This window comes from Oncorhynchus kisutch, unplaced genomic scaffold (genome assembly GCF_002021735.2).
Source record: "Oncorhynchus kisutch isolate 150728-3 unplaced genomic scaffold, Okis_V2 scaffold1347, whole genome shotgun sequence".
NCBI lineage: Eukaryota > Metazoa > Chordata > Actinopteri > Salmoniformes > Salmonidae > Oncorhynchus > Oncorhynchus kisutch.
The window spans coordinates 1-16,638 of NW_022263292.1; the positions used below are offsets into that span (position 1 = coordinate 1).

Below are 16,638 nucleotides of genomic sequence, written 5' to 3' on the forward strand. Positions count from 1 at the left end.
GTGCCCTCCTGACTGGTGTCTCCATGACGGTCCAGAGGGTTGGTAGGAGAGGGAGAACTAGGGTGGGACACCACTGGAGAGGATTTCACTGGGGAAGGGTTTTTGGCAGGTGACCGGGGTACAGAGGGTTGTTTAGCAGGAGAGCAAGGCTGAGAGGAACATTTAACAGGAGAGGGAGGTGGATGGAGGGAGGAGAGTTGGTCAGAGGGTGAGGGGTCAGAGGTAGCGGAGCCATTCCGTTCAGAACGGTCAGATGGAATTGGAGAGGGGGATGAAGTGCCACTCTCCTTCTTCTTTCTTGTCTTCTGCTCCACATCAACTGAATTTGCTTTCTGACGTTTTTTCTGTTGACAAGAAAATGTGATAGTGCTAAATACTTTTCCCAGATCCCCAGCCAATGGAAGAGGGGGGTCATAAGAGTAGGAAGAGGTTGGCCTGAATGGAGAATCGTAGGTATCTATCCTAAACCTCAAATAACACAGTATAGACAGGATACATTGAGTGACATCTGCAATAGCCGAACTTCATGTACATTTCATGTACACTTTTCACATATTCGTCAATCAGAATGTAATTTTACTTTTATTCTTCCCACTAGGTTAAGAGAAAAATACTACTCCAGAATTATAGTAGTTGTTAATTGATTAAATGACCTGATTTCATACCTTTTTGCACCAGCAGAAACAAGCCATGTCGATAACCAATGAAGACTGATACATTTCCACATTAACCCATTGTTCAAATTGGCTTTAAGACCATTGTGATGTCATCGGTCATGTATGACACCACCATCTGGCAACCCAATCTATAACATTTTAAAATATATTGTTCAATGAACAAATATGTTTTATTGAAGAGCAGAGTTATGTAGTATACATACAATATTGTAGATAATATGCTCCATTGTATTCTTGTTTCTTTTTACATTCATTTTTTGTATGTTGTTTCATTAAACGTAGGACCACAATAAAGGCATTTTAAGTGCCTTCATCTTCATCTTCCTAGTTTTTGATAGCTTCCATGTTGTTTGTGGTTTGGTTATCGGTTTATTTAAATGCTAAATGATTTTTCTCTTATTCACCAGCAGATGGACAAAGGGTTGGTTTAAAAGAACGTGAACAGGTGGTAGAGATTTAGCCTAAACCTCAAACAACAGTCCAGATTGGTTAAGGACAGTTTTCCATATTCAATCTTGCCCTGAGGTCAGCTCTGTCTCAAGGACATAATGAATGTGATTGGTTCAATTAAAGCTCAATGGTCAGTGGGCAGAGCTTACAGTGCCCAGTGTGTGTTAAATACACTTGCTAGGTGATACATTGGTGTTGAATGGAAGGCATAACACAAGGTTGCTGGCATGAATTTTGTTTTCTAACCTCACTCCAACCCCTAAATAATTATTCTTACCTAAATTTAACCCAACCCTAGCTAGAGTCCCAGGTCTGTTTAGTGCTGTCTTGCCAACTCCTACTAGCTAGTGTCCCAGGTCTGTTTAGTGCTGTCTTGCCAACTCCTCCAGTGGTTCTTCCTTAAAAAGTTGCATCATATTGCAGCACAATTTGCGGGCTGCCGCAGAATTCTATGGCACATTATTTATGATTTAAGTGTCAGACATTGTTGCCATTAACGCTCGTTAGAGCTAGTTTGACCACCAGTGAGAATCTTTGAGAAACATTTAACCGTTTTTAATATGAAACTAATCGATGGATAACAGATCTGCTCTCGGAACTCATTTACACACGTTACTGTGTGTGTTTCGATTCTCTCTCGCACAAACACACACATACACGCTCACCCTCTATAACCACTCTTATATTTACAGTGGTGATGGACAGCTGGAGGCATTTTGTTGTGAATTATGAAAACAAGCCAAACTAACTCAGAAATACATTTCACTGGTTGCCATGGTGAATAACCCAATAATAATTGGTTGGACACATGAAAGGAAACAAAGAGTTTACCGGAAACTCAAAATGAAAGTACTTGCAGATCAATTCAGATTGAGATCTAATTACATTTAGAGGATTCTAAATTAATATCTAATGGGCTTTTATTCAATGATAATGCACGGATAATAAAAATGTATATGTTTATTAAGTTGTCTTGCTTTTCTCAGAGCAGCACAAAACGGTGCTGAAATAGTTGACCATACGCAGGTAGGCTTTTGCTTCAAATCCTATTGTAACAATTGGATGACATTGGGAGTTTCAGTAAGCAAAAATTGGTTGCCTTCATTAGCCTACTTTATTCTTAAAATAACTCCAGCACATAAAAGAGAAAGGAGCCTTAATTAATTAAACAATGAAGTGATTTAATTCACAAATGCATTTGACTGTACTTAATATTGGCCATCAACCAGAAACACACTGTGGTAGAAACATGATATTGATTATTATTTAATTTTTTACTATTTCAAAATGCACACGTTTAATAAGCTACTGTGCAGTCTGACAAGTAAACATAGCCCACAGTACATAGTAAACATAGCCCACAGTACATAGTAAACATAGCCCACAGTACATAGTAAACATAGCCCACAGTACATAGTAAACATGGCAAAGATGCTTAATTCCTTACATAAGGGAGAGCAGGCCATGTCAAGACGTTCTCAGTGACCTCAAGTACTCATTAACTCTGTCTTGAATGTTTTTTTCCGAGTTGCATCAGTCTTGGTCACAGTATTAATGATGAACACCTGGAGGTTCACTGGTCAGCCAAATTTGCCTCGGGATCCATCCCAATTGGGGCGGCATGTAGTCTAGTGGTTAGAGCGTTGGGCCAGTAACCGGAAGGTTGTTGAATCAAATCCCTGAGCTGACAAGGTAAAAATCTGTTGTTCTGCCCCTGAACAAGGCAGTTAACCCACTGTTCCTGGGACGTCATTGCAAATAAGAACTGGTACTGCTCTGCGTCCCCATCGATTGTGGTGTTCTATGATAGAAATGGTAGATCAATTTAGAATGAAAAGTGACTCCAACACACAAATTCTGCAGAATGAAAACATGTTTTAAGAATGTAGCAAAACCAACCGCTTTCATGGGAACCATGTGTTTTATGGGTGTGGCCCGTTGTCCAGCCCTTTGTCCACCGATCTCCACGGATGGTTGTCTGCATGGTCGTTTGCTCTGCAAAAACACATTCATGTTTTTAGTACACAAGTATCGATTGCATTAGACAGTATGCCTACACATGGACAGACTATATACGAAAAAAAATAAGTAAATGCATTGAAACCAAAAACACTTTAGTTTTGGTGATCCTCTCAGCTCTGGCTCATTTTCTCAAGACCTCTGGTGGGTACAGTCCTAACCCTGGAACATATAGCACCATAGAATGGGTGGAGTTTGGGGCAGGTAGAAGAGTACTGGAAAGGTGTGACATTCAGGTTACTATTGGCCATAAGTATACAGCAGATCGCTGAAAGTCCTCACTTTGATTATGCTGTAACAACATACTGTAGCACCATGACCAGGATCTCTATTCATTTAAGTCAGCATATTGGGGCTTTCAGGGGGAACAGACAATCTACTGGAGACATTTCAAAAGTACTGGTAGACTTTAGGATTTTTGTCATGTCATCCAGGTCAGGATAATCAATTATTTATACAAAGTACTAACCCTGACTCTCGTTTTTTAAGTGTTCATAGGTCTCGGTCTATATATTCCTGGTGTTTTTTTTCACAAACAATGCTTATTTTATTTAAACGCTCTTCACACACCATGCTTACTTGAGACCAAAACTAGGGATCTTATTGTAAAGTCGTGCAAGTTGGGGTAATTTTCAGCCTACATTAGCCGGGCTATGAAGAGTCTATTCTCCTGCTAATATTTCATCATGTGTGGATGGCTTCATTGATTTCCAATGTATTGAATGAATGTATTAATTGCTGTAATTTATCATTCTCTTTCTCAAAGGTGAGTTCACAATCTCATTCTCATGTTCATGTTTAAAAAATATTGATATTTTGGAGATGATTTTGTTTTCAAATAAATGAAAATGTGCAGATTTAATTTGAATAAAGGGAAAAAGGCCATTCTTGAACATGGGGTTAAACAATAGGCCCTTTTAATTTTGTCTGGCTTGCCATTCCAAATCAAATTGAATATTTTTTCTCATATAATGTACAGGTCGCTAGGTGGAGGAAAAACCATAAAGTAGGTAAACTGTGATATGATTAAAGAGTTAATCAGGGTGATTCTTCCACAAATATACAGGTATTTTCATCAAGTACAGGAGATGGAGTTCCTCACAGGTGTGCCTGGCATGGATTGTGACTCAATCTCATTCCTCTTCAATGCATCATTTTTATTATATTGAACTTGGCAAGTCAGTTAAGAACAAATTCTTATTTTCAATGACAGCCTAGGAACAGTGGGTTAACTGCCTTGTTCAGGGGCAGATCAGATTTTTACCTTGTCAGCTCAGCGATTTGATCTTGCAACCTTTCGGATACTAGACCAACGCTCTAACCTCTAGGATACCTGCCACCCCATGACTCTCCACATGACTCTCCGACCAATGCCGCCTGACTCTCCGCCAATGACGTGACACTCCGTCAATAATTACATTTAGAGGACTGGAAGATTCTACATTTATATCTACCGGTAAGCAAAACATTTTGTTAGGGCAAATCTGATCTGCGAGAATTCGGTGTATTTTTGGGGTGTGCGTGTAGGACAGAGAAATAGCAATTCCTACACTATTGTTCTAAATTCAATCACCTTCTTCAATAGGGGCACAAGGAGAACCAGATGCAGACACAGGAGGCAGATGGTTCGAGCCCAAGATATTTATTAACAATCCAAAGGGGGTAGCAAGATAATAGTCATGGACAAGCAAAAGGTAAAAACCAGTTCAGAGATCCAGAGGTACAGAATGGCAGGCAGGCTCGAGGTCAGGGCAGACAGAATGCTCAGGCAGGTGGGAATGGAGTCCAGAAAACAGGCAAAGGTCAAAACTGGGAGGACTAGTAGAAGAGAATAGAAAAGTAGGAGCAGGGGAAAAAACACGCTGGTTGACTTGAACATACAAGACGTACTGGTACAGAGAGACAGGAAACACAGGGATAAATACACTGGCACAGAGAGACAGGAAACACAGGGATAAATACACTGGCACAGAGAGACAGGAAACACAGGGATAAATACACTGGCACAGAGAGACAGGAAACACAGGGATAAATACACTGGCACAGAGAGACAGGAAACACAGGGATAAATACACTGGCACAGAGAGACAGGAAACACAGGGATAAATACACTGGCACAGAGAGACAGGAAACACAGGGATAAATACACTGGCACAGAGAGACAGGAAACACAGGGATAAATACACTGGCACAGAGAGACAGGAAACACAGGGATAAATACACTGGCACAGAGAAACAGGAAACACAGGGATAAATACACTGGCACAGAGAGACATGAAACACAGGGATAAATACACTGGCACAGAGAGACAGGAAACACAGGGATAAATACACTGGCACCGAGAGACAGGAAACACAGGGATAAATACACTGGCACAGAGAAACACAGGGATAAATACACTAGCACCGAGAGACAGGAAACACAGGGATAAATACACTGGCACAGAGAAACAGGAAACACAGGGATAAATACACCGGCACAGAGAAACACAGGGATAAATACACTGGCACAGAGAAACACAGGGATAAATACACGGGCACAGAGAGACAGGAAACACAGGGATAAATACACTGGCACAGAGAGACAGGAAACACAGGGATAAATACACTGGCACAGAGAGACAGGAAACACAGGGATAAATACACTGGCACAGAGAGACAGGAAACACAGGGATAAATACACTGGCACAGAGAGACAGGAAACACAGGGATAAATACACTGGCACAGAGAGACAGGAAACACAGGTATAAATACACTGGCACAGAGAGACAGGAAACACAGGGATAAATACACTGGCACAGAGAAACAGGAAACACAGGGATAAATACACTGGCACAGAGAGACAGGAAACACAGGGATAAATACACTGGCACAGAGAAACAGGAAACACAGGGATAAATACACTGGCACAGAGAGACAGGAAACACAGGTATAAATACACTGGCACAGAGAGACAGGAAACACAGGGATAAATACACTGGCACAGAGAGACAGGAAACACAGGGATAAATACACTGGCACAGAGAGACAGGAAACACAGGGATAAATACACATGGGAAAATATGCGACACCTGGAGGGAGTGGAGACAATCACAAGAACAGGTGAAAAAGATCAGGGTGTGACATCTTCATCCTCATCATTCAGTTAATTCAAATACAATTTTGAATGCACAATTATGAGTTTATATTTGGTTTATACCACCCATTCAATGACAGCATTAATTCAGGTAGAGACACATTAGGGGTTGGGACCCAAAAGCATAAACAGTGCAGGGAGAAGACACAGGTACAGACCTATATTAGAGTTGAGGTTAGAAGTAGAAGTTACTGTATTTGAGCACACTCGCACACGCACACACACACACACACACACTCACACTCGCACTCGCACTCGCACACGCACACACACACACACACACACACACTTACACATGACTGAAAACACTGAAAAATGCTAACTGATGTCAAGTCACAGTGGAAGCACTTTTTTAATGATTTTACCTTCAATTATGCAAATAGATGAATGCTTTAAGTGTATTCATTGGTATTAAAGAGGAAATCTGCTGTAAAACCCAAATACTTTAGCTGTGCTTGGTTGAGCTTGTCTGGCTTAATGGAACCAATAGAATAGTCCCAAACGCTAAAAGTAGTGGACAGCATCCAGAGACATTATTAAGATACATCCAATATGTTAATCAGTGATATAGAGTAGTAAGAGATCATATAAGAGGGTGTGTCTGGTGTATGTATTTGTATTTATTATGGATCCCCATTAGTTCCTGCCAAGGCAGCAGCTACTCCTCCTGGGGTATATTATGGATCCCCATTAGTTCCCGTCAAAACAGCAGCTACTCCTCCTGGTGTTTATTATGGATCCCCATTAGTTCCTGTCAAAACAGCAGCTACTCTTCCTGGGTTTCATTATGGATCCCCATTAGTTCCTGCCAAGGCAGCAGCTACTCTTCCTGGGTTTCATTAGGGATCCCCATTAATTAGTTCCTGCCAAGGCAGCAGCTACTCTTCCCAGGTTCCAGCAAAATTAAGGCAGTTATACAATTTTAAAAACATTACAATACATTCACAACAGATTTCACAACACATTAAGTGTGTGCCCTCAGGCCCCTACTCCACTACCACATATCTACAACACAAAATCCATGTGTACGTGTGTTTATAGTGGCTATGTTATCGTGTGTGTTTCTGCATGTGTCTCTGTCTATGTTTGTGTTGCTTCACAGTAAGTGGGTGGAACTTCCCCCAGTAGAACAGGAAGTTACTCAGGAATCAGATAACAAGGTGAAAAGAAGAAGAAAGTGTCCCAACTAAAACCAACCAGGACATGTTACTGTATAACCAGCCAGGACATGTTACTGTATAACCAGCCAGGACATGTTACTGTATAACCAGCCAGGACATGTTACTGTGTAACCAGCCAGGACATGTTACTGTATAACCAGCAATGACATGTTAGGAAAGGTCAGGAAAATAACCACACACTCAATGTCCACAAAACAAAGGAGATGATCGTGGACTTCAGGAAACAGCAGAGGGAGCAGCCCCCTATCCACATCGACGGGACAGTAGTGGAGTGGGTGGAAAGTTTAAAGTTCCTCGGCTTCACCTCATGGACAAACTGAAGTACCTGTAGTTAGTACTACATCCACCCAGGTCTCTGTCACCAACACTACAGCTGTACCTGTAGTTAGTACTACATCCACCCAGGTCTCTGTCACCAACACTACAGCTGTACCTGTAGTTAGTACTACGTCCACCCAGGTATCTGTCACAAACACTACAGCTGTACCTGTAGTTAGTACTACATCCACCCAGGTCTCTGTCACCAACACTACAGCTGTACCTGTAGTTAGTACTACATCAACCCAGGTCTCTGTCACCAACACTACAGCTGTACCTGTAGTTAGTACTACATCAACCCAGGTCTCTGTCACCAACACTATAGCTGTACCTGTAGTTAGTACTACATCCACCCAGGTCTCTGTCACCAACACTACAGCTGTACCTGTAGTTAGTACTACATCCACCCAGGTCTCTGTCACCAACACTACAGCTGTACCTGTAGTTAGTACTACAACCACCCAGGTCTCTGTCACCAACACTACAGCTGTACCTGTAGTTAGTACTACATCCACCCAGGTCTCTGTCACCAACACTACAGCTGTACCTGTAGTTAGTACTACATCCACCCAGGTCGCTGTCACCAACACTACAGTTGTACCTATAGTTAGTACTACATCCACCCAGGTCTCTGTCACCAACACTACAGCTGTACCTGTAGTTAGTACTACATCCACCCAGGTCTCTGTTACCAACACTACAGCTGTACCTGTAGTTAGTACTACATCCACCCAGGTCTCTGTCACCAAGATGTAACCAGTATGTTTATGTTATGTTGTACTGAAAGACAGGGTGGAAATATGAATGTTTTGTCATAATACATGTGATGGGTTTTTATTCTTCTTTCTATTCTATTCAATCTGCCAAACTGAAACTACAGAGATATTGTCAGAACTTCTGCTTTTTCATTCTGAGTAACTCTTCACAGTCAGTATAGATAAAAAAAGACCCCTACTGTAGATGGCCATTGGTTGCCGGTCACACCACGGAGGGAAGTTTCCCCTAGGTTCAGATCTAGGATCAGGTTTATCTCACCCAATCCTAACCATAACCATTTGTGGTGGAAATGCAACACCGACCTAAGATCAGCGTCTAGGGACAACTTCCCCCTACACCACCAGTCACAGAGTGAGATCCATAATGTGCTCTCCATTTGAAGGCTGGGGGTGCTGTATACTCAGTCAGGATATATGTAGTGTATATGTCAATTAACAGGATTCCCATTTATTTTAGCAGATCCAAAATTGTGACCCTGTGTATTCACACATACATCATATAGCATGATATAGAGTCATATCATGTATTATATTATCAGACTAAGGCTGGTGGGAGTCATATCATGTAGTATATTATCACACTAAGGCTGGTGGGAGTCATATCATGTATTATATTATCAGACTAAGGCTGGTGGGAGTCATACAGGTGCTTCTACACCTGCATTGCTTGCTGTTTGGGGTTTTAGGCTGGGTTTCTGTACAGCACTTTGAGATATCAGCTGATGTACGAAGGGCTATATAAATACATTTGATTTGATTTGATTTTATATCATGTAGTATATTATCAGACTAAGACTGGTGGGAGTCATATCATGTATTATATTATCAGACTAAGGCTGGTGGGAGTCATATCATGTAGTATATTATCAGACTAAGACTGGTGGGAGTCATATCATGTATTATATTATCAGACTAAGACTGGTGGGAGTCATATCATGTAGTATCTTATCACACTAAGGCTGGGTCACATGGTTGCCAGTGTTTCTAATCCATTGTGGTTGACTGATAGAGTTTCACTACCTAAAGTCACACAGGCGTAGGACAGTGCAGGGAGAAGAATCAGGTACAGACGTACATTAGAGTTGAGGTTAGAAGTAGAAGTTACTGTATTTGACCACAAGTGTTTAAAGATGTCAGAGGGAGTCAATGAAATCTCAGATAGATTTGAAGACGATGAGTCTGATGCAACGAAGAACACAGACATTGATGACCAAAATTATTCCAACGTAAGAGCCTTCAAGTCCAGTCCAAGAGATGGAGTTGTTGTTTCAGGTAAGATTGCACACACACACACACAAACAAATAACACACACAATACACTACAGGTGAGATAACCTGTAGTACTCTAGCTTTATTTGTCTCAATCCTGGATGATACAGTAAAACACATTACCACAGATCTTAGTTTAATCATTTGTGATTCAGTACATGTTCAGTGGTGGAAGAGACCCTCTGGAGTTGCTGTATTGTGTCTGGGGCTGCTGTGTGTTCTCCTACTGGCTGGGATCATAGGCCTGTCTGTATACTGTAAGTTTACAATGTTTTTACTGAGACTTAAGTAGCCTACTTAATCATACTTACTCATTAATGGTGTTTTAGTTACATGTTTCATCAACTTTACCCTTTTACAGATGGAGACATTGGTCACCAGCTACAGTCCAGTTACAACATCCTGACAAAAGAGATAGACCAGCTACAGACCAGTTACAACAACCTGACTAAAGAGAGAGACCAGATACAGTCCAGTTACAACATCCTGACTAAAGAGAGAGACCAGCTACAGACCAGTTACAACAACCTGACTAAAGAGAGAGACCAGCTACAGACCAGTTGCAACAACCTGACTAAAGAGAGAGACCAGCTACAGTCCAGTTACAACAACCTGACTAAAGAGAGAGACAAGCTACAGTCCAGTTACAACAACCTGACTAAAGATAGAGACCAGCTACAGACTGAGAGAGATTTTCTTAGTAGGAGGTCTTCCAATCTCAGTGAGTAAACCTACAGTAACACATTATCTTTAATCCCTCACACCTTATCGTGTGTCTGTATTCTTTCATTAAGTATCCAGTGTGGTAAGATGAAGGAAATTCATGTTTTCATCTTGTAGAACAAACCTGTCCTGAAGGCTGGCAGAAGTTTGAATCCAGTTGGTACTTCCTGTCTACTGAGACTAAAAACTGGAAGGAGAGCAGAGAGGACTGTCTGGAGAGAGGAGCAGACCTGGTGATGATAAACAGTGATAAGGAACAGGTGAGTGAGAGAGAGAGAGCGAGAGAGTGAGAGGGGAGAGAGAGAGCGAGAGAGTGAGAGGGGAGAGAGAGAGAGAGAGAGAGAGAGAGAGAGAGCGAGAGAGAAGATATGGGTGTGCTAGGGGTATATGCATATTTATTTATCTTTCTCAACAACAGGAGTTTCTCTTCAAACTCAAGAAGACAGTCTGGATTGGTCTGACTGACTCTGTTACTGAGGCGACCTGGAGATGGGTGGACGGCACCCCACTGACCACCCCAAGGTAATATTCTACTGCTGTAATAACACTGACCACCCCAAGGTAATATTCTACTGCTGTAATAACACTGACCAACCCAAGGTAATATACTACTGTTATAATAACACTGACCAACCCAAGGTAATACACTACTGCTATATTAACACTGACCAACCCAAGGTAATATACTACTGCTCTTATAACACTGACCAACCCAAGGTAATATACTACTGCTATAATAACACTGACCAACCCAAGGTAATACACTACTGCTATATTAACACTGACCAACCCAAGGTAATATACTACTGCTCTAATAACACTGACCAACCCAAGGTAATATACTACTGCTCTAATAACACTGACCAACCCAAGGTAATATACTACTGCTCTAATAACACTGACCAACCCAAGGTAATATACTACTGCTCTAATAACACTGACCACCCCAAGGTGGGGTGCCGACAGAGATGGCCGCCTCGCTTCGCGTTCCTAGGAAACTATGCAGTTTTTTGTTTTTTTACGTGTTATTTCTTACATTAGTACCCCAGGTCATCTTAGGTTTCATTACATACAGTCGAGAAGAACTACTGAATATAAGATCAGCGTCAACTCACCATCAGTACGACCAAGAATATGTTTTTCGCGACGTGGATCCTGTGTTCTGCCTTACAAACAGTACAACGGAGCGGATCCTATGCAGCGACCCAAAAAAACGACTCCGAAAGAGAGGGAAACGAGGCGGTCTTCTGGTCAGACTCCGGAGACGGGCACACCGTGCACCACTCCCTAGCATTCTTCTTGCCAATGTCCAGTCTCTTGACAACAAGGTTGATGAAATCCGAGCAAGGGTAGCATTCCAGAGGGACATCAGAGACTGTAATGTTCTTTGCTTCACGGAAACGTGGCTCACCGGAGAGACGCTATCCGAAGTGGTGCAGCCAACGGGTTTCTCCACGCATCACGCCGACAGAAACAAACATCTTTCTGGTAAGAAGAGGGGTGGGGGCGTATGCCTTATGGCCAACGTGACATGGTGTGATGAAAGAAACATACAGGAACTCAAATCCTTCTGTTCACCTGATTTAGAATTCCTCACAATCAAATGTAGACCGCATTATCTACCAAGAGAATTCTCTTCGATTATAATCACAGCCGTATATATCCCCCCCCAAGCAGACACATCAATGGCTCTGAACTAACTTTATTTAACTCTCTGCAAACTGGAAACAATTCATTGTAGCTGGGGATTTTATCGATTGCACAACCAGGGGTGGAAAGACCTTGGATCATTGTTACTCTAACTTCCGCGACGCATATAAGGCCCGCCCAGCCCCCCTTTCGGAAAAGCTGACCACGACTCCATTTTGTTGATCCCTGCCTACAGACAGAAACTAAAACAAGAGGCTCCCACGCTGAGGTCTGTCCAACGCTGGTCCGACCAAGCTGACTCCACACTCCAAGACTGCTTCCATCACGTGGACTGGGAGATGTTTCGTATTGCGTCAGATAACAACATTGACGAATACGCTGATTCGGTGTGCGAGTTCATTAGAACGTGCGTTGAAGATGTCGTTCCCATAGCAACGATTAAAACATTCCCTAACCAGAAACCGTGGATTGATGGCAGCATTCGTGTGAAACTGAAAGCGCGAACCACTGCTTTTAATCAGGGCAAGGTGTCTGGTAACATGACCGAATACAAACAGTGCAGCTATTCCCTCCGCAAGGCTATCAAACAAGCTAAGCGCCAGTACAGAGACAAAGTAGAATCTCAATTCAACGGCTCAGACACAAGAGGCATGTGGCAGGGTCTACAGTCAATCACGGACTACAGGAAGAAATCCAGCCCAGTCACGGACCAGGATGTCTTGCTCCCAGGCAGACTAAATAACTTTTTTGCCCGCTTTGAGGACAATACTGTGCCACTGACATGGCCTGCAACGAAAACATGCGGTCTCTCCTTCACTGCAGCCGAGGTGAGTAAGACATTTAAACGTGTTAACCCTCGCAAGGCTGCAGGCCCAGACGGCATCCCCAGCCGCGCCCTCAGAGCATGCGCAGACCAGCTGGCCGGTGTGTTTACGGACATATTCAATCAATCCCTATACCAGTCTGCTGTTCCCACATGCTTCAAGAGGGCCACCATTGTTCCTGTTCCCAAGAAAGCTAAGGTAACTGAGCTAAACGACTACCGCCCCGTAGCACTCACATCCGTCATCATGAAGTGCTTTGAGAGACTAGTCAAGGACCATATCACCTCCACCCTACCTGACACCCTAGACCCACTCCAATTTGCTTACCGCCCAAATAGGTCCACAGACGATGCAATCTCAACCACACTGCACACTGCCCTAACCCATCTGGACAAGAGGAATACCTATGTGAGAATGCTGTTCATCGACTACAGCTCGGCATTCAACACCATAGTACCCTCCAAGCTCGTCATCAAGATCGAGACCCTGGGTCTCGACCCCGCCCTGTGCAACTGGGTACTGGACTTCCTGACGGGCCGCCCCCAGGTGGTGAGGGTAGGCAACAACATCTCCACCCCTCTGATCCTCAACACTGGGGCCCCACAAGGGTGCGTTCTGAGCCCTCTCCTGTACTCCCTGTTTACCCACGACTGCGTGGCCACGCACGCCTCCAACTCAATCATCAAGTTTGCGGACGACACAACAGTGGTAGGCTTGATTACCAACAACGACGAGACGGCCTACAGGGAGGAGGTGAGGGCCCTCGGAGTGTGGTGTCAGGAAAATAACCTCACACTCAACGTCAACAAAACTAAGGAGATGATTGTGGACTTCAGGAAACATCAGAGGGAACACCCCCCTATCCACATCGATGGAACAGTAGTGGAGAGGGTAGCAAGTTTTAAGTTCCTTGGCATACACATCACAGACAAACTGAATTGGTCCACTCACACAGACAGCATCGTGAAGAAGGCGCAGCAGCGCCTCTTCAACCTCAGGAGGCTGAAGAAATTCGGCTTGTCACCAAAAGCACTCACAAACTTCTACAGATGCACAATCGAGAGCATCCTGGCGGGGTGTATCACCACCTGGTATGGCAACTGCACCGCCCTCAACCGTAAGGCTATCCAGAGGGTAGTGAGGTCTGCACAACGCATCACCGGGGGCAAACTACCTGCCCTCCAGGACACCTACACCACCCGATGCTACAGGAAGGCCATAAAGATCATCAAGGACATCAACCACCCGAGCCACTGCCTGTTCACCCCGCTGTCATCCAGAAGGCGAGGTCAGTACAGGTGCATCAAAGCTGGGACCGAGAGACTGAAAAACAGCTTCTATCTCAAGGCCATCAGACTGTTAAACAGCCACCACTAACATTGAGTGGCTGCTGCCAACACACTGTCAATGACACTGACTCAACTCCAGCCACTTTAATAATGGGAATTGATGGGAAATTATGTAAATATATCACTAGCCACTTTAAACAATGCTACCTTATATAATGTTACTTACCCTACATTATTCATCTCATATGCATATGTATATACTGTACTCTATATCATCGACTGCATCCTTATGTAATACATGTATCACTAGCCACTTTAACTATGCCACTTTGTTTACATACTCATCTCATATGTTATACTGTACTCGATATCATCTACTGTATCTTGCCTATGCTGCTTTGTACCATCACTCATTCATATATCCTTATGTACATATTCCTTATCCCCTTACACTGTGTATAAGACAGTAGTTTTTTGGGAATTGTTAGTTAGATTACTTGTTCGTTATTACTGCATTGTCGGAACTAGAAGCACAAGCATTTCGCTACACTCGCATTAACATCTGCTAACCATGTGTATGTGACAAATAAAATTTGATTTGATTTGATTTGAAGGTAATATACTACTGCTCTAATAACACTGACCAACCCAAGGTAATATACTACTGCTGTAATAACACTGACCACCCCAAGGTAATATACTACTGCTATAATAACACTGACCACCCCAAGGTAATATACTACTGCTATAATAACACTGACCAACCCAAGGTAATATACTACTGCTCTAATAACACTGACCACCCCAAGGTAATATACTACTGCTCTAATAACACTGACCACCCCAAGGTAATATACTACTGTTATAATAACACTGACCAACCCAAGGTAATATACTACTGCTCTAATAACACTGTCCAACCCAAGGTAATATACTACTGCTCTAATAACACTGACCAACCCAAGGTAATATACTACTGCTCTAATAACACTGACCACAGTGTAAGGAGTAGGACTGTTTCTCTGTGTTGTTCATACTCTAGGTTCTCCATACTCAACTGATAGACCAACACTGACCACAGACTAAGAGATGATAACTACTCAGATAATAAGGGGCCAATTATCAGTTCATTCAACCTTCATCGATACAGGCTATTGTTATTGATGGCAGCAGTCAACAAAGTTGAATTTAACCCTGTAGGTACTGCTATTAACCATGATATCTGACTGTTGTTAACCCTGTAGGTACTGGTATTAACCATGATATCTGACTGTTGTTAACCCTGTAGGTACTGGTATTAACCATGATATCTGACTGTTATTAACCCTGTAGGTACTGGTATTAACCATGATATCTGACTGTTGTTAACCCTGTAGGTACTGGTATTAACCATGATATCTGACTGTTATTAACCCTGTAGCTACTGGTATTAACCATGATATCTGACTGTTGTTCACCCTGTAGGTACTGGTATTAACCATGATATCTGACTGTTGTTAACCCTGTAGCTACTGGTATTAACCATGATATCTGACTGTTATTAACCCTGTAGGTACTGGTATTAACCATGATATCTGACTGTTATTAACCCTGTAGCTACTGGTATTAACCATGATATCTGACTGTTGTTAACCCTGTAGCTACTGGTATTAACCATGATATCTGACTGTTATTAACCCTGTAGGTACTGGTATTAACCATGATATCTGACTGTTATTAACCCTGTAGCTACTGGTATTAACCATGATATCTGACTGTTGTTAACCCTGTAGGTACTGGTATTAACCATGATATCTGACTGTTATTAACCCTGTAGGTACTGGTATTAACCATGATATCTGACTATTGTTAACCCTGTAGGTACTGGTATTAACCATGATATCTGACTGTTGTTAACCCTGTAGCTACTGGTATTAACCATGATATCTGACTGTTGTTAACCCTGTAGGTACTGGTATTAACCATGATATCTGACTGTTTTTAACCCTGTAGGTACTGGTATTAACCATGATATCTGACTGTTTTTAACCCTGTAGGTACTGGTATTAACCATGATATCTGACTGTTATTAAGCCTGTAGGTACTGGTATTAACCATGATATCTGACTGTTGTTAACCCTGTAGCTACTGGTATTAACCATGATATCTGACTGTTATTAACCCTGTAGGTACTGGTATTAACCATGATATCTGACTGTTGTTAACCCTGTAGGTACTGGTATTAACCATGATATCTGACTGTTTTTAACCCTGTAGGTACTGGTATTAACCATGACATCTGACTGTTGTTAACCCTGTAGGTACTGGTATTAACCATGATATCTG

The 16,638-nt window shown here is 42.5% G+C and overlaps 1 protein-coding gene across 1 annotated transcript; it reads left to right on the forward strand.

Annotated features, from left to right (window-relative positions):
• The first annotated feature begins 9,593 nt into the window (after positions 1 to 9,593).
• Positions 9,594 to 11,082, forward strand: LOC116366045 (C-type lectin domain family 12 member B-like). The gene is made up of 7 exons (XM_031818360.1): positions 9,594 to 9,830; positions 9,983 to 10,084; positions 10,189 to 10,297; positions 10,330 to 10,333; positions 10,410 to 10,548; positions 10,668 to 10,810; positions 10,969 to 11,082. The coding sequence occupies exons 1-7, from the start codon at positions 9,689 to 9,691 to the stop codon at positions 11,074 to 11,076; spliced, it is 747 nt and encodes a 248-aa protein (XP_031674220.1). The 5' UTR covers positions 9,594 to 9,688; the 3' UTR covers positions 11,077 to 11,082.
• The last annotated feature ends 5,556 nt before the right edge of the window (positions 11,083 to 16,638 follow it).